Source organism: Paramormyrops kingsleyae, chromosome 10, assembly GCF_048594095.1.
Source record: "Paramormyrops kingsleyae isolate MSU_618 chromosome 10, PKINGS_0.4, whole genome shotgun sequence".
Classification (NCBI taxonomy): domain Eukaryota; kingdom Metazoa; phylum Chordata; class Actinopteri; order Osteoglossiformes; family Mormyridae; genus Paramormyrops; species Paramormyrops kingsleyae.
Genome location: NC_132806.1, coordinates 8,568,215 through 8,574,161, shown reverse-complemented (window position 1 = coordinate 8,574,161; position 5,947 = coordinate 8,568,215). Strand labels below are relative to the sequence as shown.

Sequence of the window (5,947 nt, the reverse complement as noted above, 5' to 3'; positions counted from 1 at the left end):
TCTAAAAATTGACTTTAATCATTTCAAGCATAAACAGCCAAACTTGCTGTCACCTGTACTGTATGTTTCTTTCACTGATACCAAGACAGGGCAGATGAAAACACAGTTTCCCCACAGGGATGAATAAAGTACCTCTATTCTGTTTTATTTAAATGTAGCCCATGCAAGCCTAGCCTATGTTGCTCCATCTGTTTGTGACCCCTTGTGGTCCTTTGTTTTAGTAGTATTGTTTCATCAATAAATCCTGTGTGTCTGGGAGCTGTAAGTGGATCATTGTCTTTTTCCCATCTGCACCAATGCCATGGTCTGACAGTTCCTGTTTAAACTCAAAACTTTTCTCTCATCATCCTGATATTCAGTCTTCAGGAACACACTTCAAACTCGCCACATTAAATGTAATCATTTATTAAAAGTTAATAGTAACACTTGGTTACAAGTCTGAGAAGGATGCTGACCTTCTGCCTGGTGTTCTTTTTTCTGACAGCACTGGATAGGTCAGGCTTCCAATCCTAACTTTGCCTCCTCTTTTTCTTTCGTCGACGGGTGCCGGAGGTCTTCAATGGCAGCTCCACCACATTCCCACCCTTGGCTGCCACTTTCACTCTTCCTGCTTCATTTTCATGGAAGTCATCTTGCCTTAGTTGCACTTCCTTCATTAGCAGGTCACAGATATCCACTGCTACGTCATTCAATGGGACGCCTTCGCAGTTTGCAAATTCCACTTCTGTGACTTCCACTTTTATTTCTGTCTCTTGTATGTCATCCTCTACCACTTCCACAATGACATCGCCAATGTCAAGCCCAACAATCTCAAAATGGGCGTCACCTTTGAATTCTTGAAGGTCTGTCAGGCCTATTTCAATGTCGAGATCTTCAATTTTCAAATTTTTTTCATCTCTGACTCTTATGATGACCTTCCCTCCCTCCACTTTTGCAACCTCCACCTGCTGCAGCTTCATGAACCCTTCGGTCTCCACTTTTGGTCTAAGGCCAACCTCAGCTCTCTTTTCTTCTGCTGCTGGTGTCTGATTCTTGGTCTTTCGACACTTTTTCTTTTTGTTTTGATAATATTGCAGACTCTCTTCCACAGCGGTTTCTGCCACACCAGCATCCAAGCCTCCATTACGTGAGCTAACCAGGTCATCTTCCCACTGGATTATCTCATCCCATTTATCCCAGGCTGCCCAGTAAGCATCGTCAATCCAGGAAACCGCTTTTTCCATTCGCCTGCTGCTGAGAGAAGAAACAGCATTCGGTTAAAAAGGTAGCAGTACAGGAAAAGAGATAACAGTGAAAACCTCACAGAGAACAAACAGCTGCATAATCCGGTTTAGTCAAATAATATTTAATAACAAACATCTAAGTACCATCAAAGTAGACGGCCAGAGCATTTTAATGTTACATATACACATTCATCACCTATCCTCCAAACACCTCTGCTAGCTAGTTTGGCAGTACAATAATTAACAATAATAACTGATTGCAATTAATCAATATTAATTGTCATTAACAATAATAATTAGCATCCCCATCTTGGCGAAAATTTGCTGGAAGAGGGGGAGTCTACCACTTACCTTGCCATCTTGATCAAGAATGAGATTCGTTGGGGATGGGTCAACATCATAGAATGCGCGAACGTTCTAGAATGTGTATAATATACCGTATTGGCCGAATATGACACCCCGCCCCCCCGCCCACACAGAAACACACGCACGCGTTTTTATCAGCTATTTTTTTATTTTAAAAGTTTTTGGAATACTAAATCCTACCTTTATAAAGATTTTTTCTTTTTGACAAGAGCATGCATATAATACACTGCCCGTCCAAAAAAAAAGTCGCCATTTAAATTTTTAGTTGGACCGCCTTTAGCTTTGAGTATGGCGCACATTTGTCATGGCATTGTTTCCATAGGCTTATGCAACATCTCACCCTTTTATTTTCATCCAGATTTGCATTTATTTCTCACCAGTACCGAAATCTCGAGTACGAAAAGTGCCAAACCAGTTGGGGTACTTCTTTGGTACTTCGGTACTTTGGGGTGGGACCTACAAATGTATTTGCTGTCGATTGGTTATGCAAATAGCCTACCGCTGAAACACAAAATACAACCGCCATCTTTTGAAACACAGCGAACAGAGCGATCACAGCGAGAAACAAAATAAAATATAAAAAAGTAAAATGGAAGGATGGACAAACGAGGAAACACAGGCTTTAATCGCCATATGGTCGTATGAACAGATCCAGTGGGATTTGGATGGCACGACTCGACATAAAAAAGTTTTTGCCGTTCTGTGGCCTGTACTACGAAGCGGGGTTACTGGCTTATCGGGGTAACTTGTCGGATTTAAGGTACCACAGTTTAAATGGACTTCATATTCGCTCACTTACATTTTGCCCAGACTACCTTAAATCCAACAAGTTACCCCGATAAGCCAGTAACCCCGCTTCGTAGTACAGGCCACAGATCCAGTGGGATTTGGATGGCACGACTCTACATAAAAAAGTTTTTGCCGTTCCGGGCAATTCAGTTTCCCTGTTTCCCCTGTCGCGCGCTGATTTGTACACGGTTTCGCTGTTGTTTTCATGTCTTTTTACGAAGCTCTTGAGGTAAACAAGCCATATATTAATTTTAAAACATCACATGCCTTTTCTATGTTTTTTGTTTTTACCGATAATAAATGAAATTACTTATTTCGCTCGATAGAGCTATTTCTTGATGAAAACGGTATAGTATTGCTTATAAGACTATATTATGTGTGACGATCTACTGTATTCACATGTAATAATGTACCTGAGTGATTTTCAGACATTTCACATACCTCTTTGCTTTAATATTAGGGGAAACATTATTTCCTGATAGACAGGAGAAACATAGGGCAACTGAATTGCCGGGAACACCGTAATACCAAGCCGCTTGGAAGAAATGGGGGGGTGAGGGTAAAATGCGGACCGTTTACAAACAGCGGATTCCGTGTTTATAAACAGACGTGTCGCAAAAGACGCACGCCGCGTAGACAGATCACGTGGCATAGAAAGAAACCCATACGACGTTACCTAATCACGGGGTGCGTTCGAGGTGTGTCTGCAGCTGACGTGACGTGGAGCGCGATCTGCCGTCGCCTGCAGGGGTGGAGTATACGCTGGATGTAAACATAGGGGTATTCGAGGAGCTCAGGAAGGCGCAGCAGCTGCGCGTTCAGCCAGTGCAATTTTGTCATCCATATTACAGAGTACAATACGATTGTCCGAAATCCTTATTGTTGTTAATGTTTAACAATTATTTCATTGTTGGTTTTTTTGAAAAAAAAAAATGAAAATATATAATTTGTTGAGCGTTCTCTAGTCGCGTATAATTTGCATTTGGACGTCCAGCTACCATGAACTTCACAGTTTGTGGGTGCCTGTTCTGGATGAGTAAAATAAATCGTAATAAATCAATAAATAAAAATGTTTCTTTCACCAATAAAGTGTATTCTTAAGTATTTTTGTAGATCTCATATCGAAACACTATCGAACTATATCTTCGTGTTGTCTGGTTTCATTTTCTCATATAAGTAAGGCTACTGTACACCTTGCAAACACTCATGTGAAATATCTACACTATTATAGAAACGTCACATTGGTTGGCACTGTACAAGTCATTATATTAGAATTAATACAAGAAAGAAAAAGAACATTGCAAAGCAGATCTGTTACATTTAAACATGGAAGTAGCATGTAGAAATAAGTCCCCCAGGCTTGGCATATACAGTAGTAGTGGAAAAGGCTAAATTTGTATTTTACGAAAACATTTAAAAGTGTTTGGGGCAGGATTTGTAATTATCCATTTTGTCCTATACACTGTAACAATAGGGAAGCTGCCCTACATAATCTAAAAGTCCACAGAAGTGGCATGTAGAAATGAGGCCCCAGAACATGTGATATATTGCCAGGAAGGTCAGAATTTGTACTTTACAAAAATTTAAGATTGAAGATTCAAAAGGTTTATTCGTCATGTACACAGTTGTACACACACAACATGTAGTGGAATGTAACCCTGGTCACTCTGAGCAGCTGTGCATGATAAGAGAGTAACAAAATATAGAAAAAAATAAGAAAAATAATATGATAAAAAATATATGAAATGTTCAGCTGTACATAATCTATACATAAGTGATAGGTAAGAGGTATTTTGCTGTGCAATGTGCAAGAGGCCTGAGGTATGTGCCAATGATTTGGACAGTGTGAAGCAGCACTTAGAGGCATTGAGTATTGTCCTGATTTAGGAGCATTATGACCTGGGGGAAAAAGCTCCTCTTTAACCTTTCCGTTCTGGGATGCATTTCCAAAGACCATAGTGGAGCAACACTGTTGTAAAGTTGCGTAGTTTGAATTACAGTTCTTGAGCTGTAGTTAGAAGCTTAGTCCCGGGTAAATACATCAGCGATGGTGGAAAATGCAGTCTAATAAGCGTATAGTCACCGTGTAAGTAAGAAATTTAATAATCTTTCATAACTAATAGGGAATAATTTAGCTCTACAATCACATATAATGTGAAGTTGTCTGAAAATGTAGTTTGAAACGTAATTGTTGTGTGGGTCTCTGGTCATAAGTACGGTAACTGTCGGTAGTGAGCAATAGGGACACCTTGCTGGGTGATGCGGGAAGAATCCTCTGTGTGACCCATCTGTACGTTGATGTCGAAATTCAACTCACCAGTGGCACTTGCACTCTCATCTAGCACATATTGTATGTTCAAGTCACTCTTTGGCTTCTTCTCATGTTTAGAAACATGTGTGAACAGTTTTGAGTCATTGTGTTTAAATGATGACTACTGTATGGTGGCTGTGCTGAACTTCTGCAGCCTGTGTTTTCTATTTTGCATCAAAGTTCACCACAGTGCAAAATGTGTTTTGATGAATGGGAATGTGTTTAGAGTTTTGCTCAAATCTGCAAATTGTGTTTAAAGTTTCACCAGAAGAGTGATTGATTCAATAAATGAGTTTTGGCAATTGGAAATTTTGTTCCAAGAATGAGGTTTAGTCTTTTAGCAATTCAGAAAAACTGTAACAGAAACATAAGGCAAGGTAAACTTTAACTTACCAAAGCTCCTTGGGGCGGTCAAACCAGATGTGTCCAGTTTATACAGATACTGCACAGTTAGGGGTAAAAGGCTGTTATGGGCAGGGTTAATCAATTGTACAGTTGTGCTTAAAATGGGGTATAAAATCCTTCAAATACTACAAAAGTTATGTAAGAGAACTTTTGTTTTTTGTCTTGTAAACAGGTACACCTACTCTTACAGTTTTAGACTTAACAGGTTTTAAAGAATTTTATATTATATTATATTATATTATATTAACATGACTATAGCGAATGTCTGTCAGCCCCTTTTGACAGAAGGGCCTTTTAGCTATGTTTTCACAGAATCTGAGCCGGAAAAGTCAGATTGCTATGCCAAGAGTACAACTAATTTGAGATAATGCAAAAAACAGTGTTTGTGAAGTCATTTGAAGACTGAATTGTGTTACAGTGGAAAAAAAAACCACAACAGCACAATAAAGGGCAAGTGACTCAGGCAAAGTCAGTCAGAAGGGTGTGTGAACATGATTGGCAAACTGGGTGATAAGTATAATGATGAATGCCTGCTCACCAGTAAGTTCATGCTTATTTCCTTACAGTATCTCTTGAGGAGGCCTGCCAATGGTATGGACAGTTTCAAAATGAAGATGGTGACTGGGTGAGGAAATTAATGTAGTCATTTGATAGATGGGAAAATATGGCTACTTGTCCTATACTGTATGTTGTTAATCCCACTGTAGATACTCTGTGATGGATGCCAGAGGTGGCAACACCGTGTCTGTACTGGCATGACCAAGAGCCAATTCAAACACAGAACAAATGTTAAATGGTATTGCACAGCTTGTGAAGAGGAGTCTTCTTTATAAAAACGCAGCCACACTACAGT

General features: G+C 39.6%; 1 protein-coding gene across 2 annotated transcripts; it reads right to left on the bottom strand.

Annotated features, from left to right (window-relative positions):
- Positions 1-389: 389 nt before the first annotated feature.
- Positions 390-1,673, bottom strand: LOC140593162 (uncharacterized). 2 transcript variants are annotated; one of them, XM_072717077.1, is made up of 2 exons: positions 1,575-1,673; positions 390-1,230 (listed from the first exon to the last, which is right to left on the bottom strand). In XM_072717077.1, exons 1-2 carry the CDS (start codon positions 1,622-1,624, stop codon positions 510-512), a joined length of 771 nt encoding a protein of 256 aa, XP_072573178.1. In that variant the 5' UTR covers positions 1,625-1,673; the 3' UTR covers positions 390-509. The 2 variants fall into 2 exon arrangements, with proteins under 2 accessions (XP_072573178.1, XP_072573179.1); XM_072717078.1 differs by having other exon boundaries at positions 390-1,233; positions 1,575-1,620.
- Between the last annotated feature and the right edge of the window lie 4,274 nt (positions 1,674-5,947).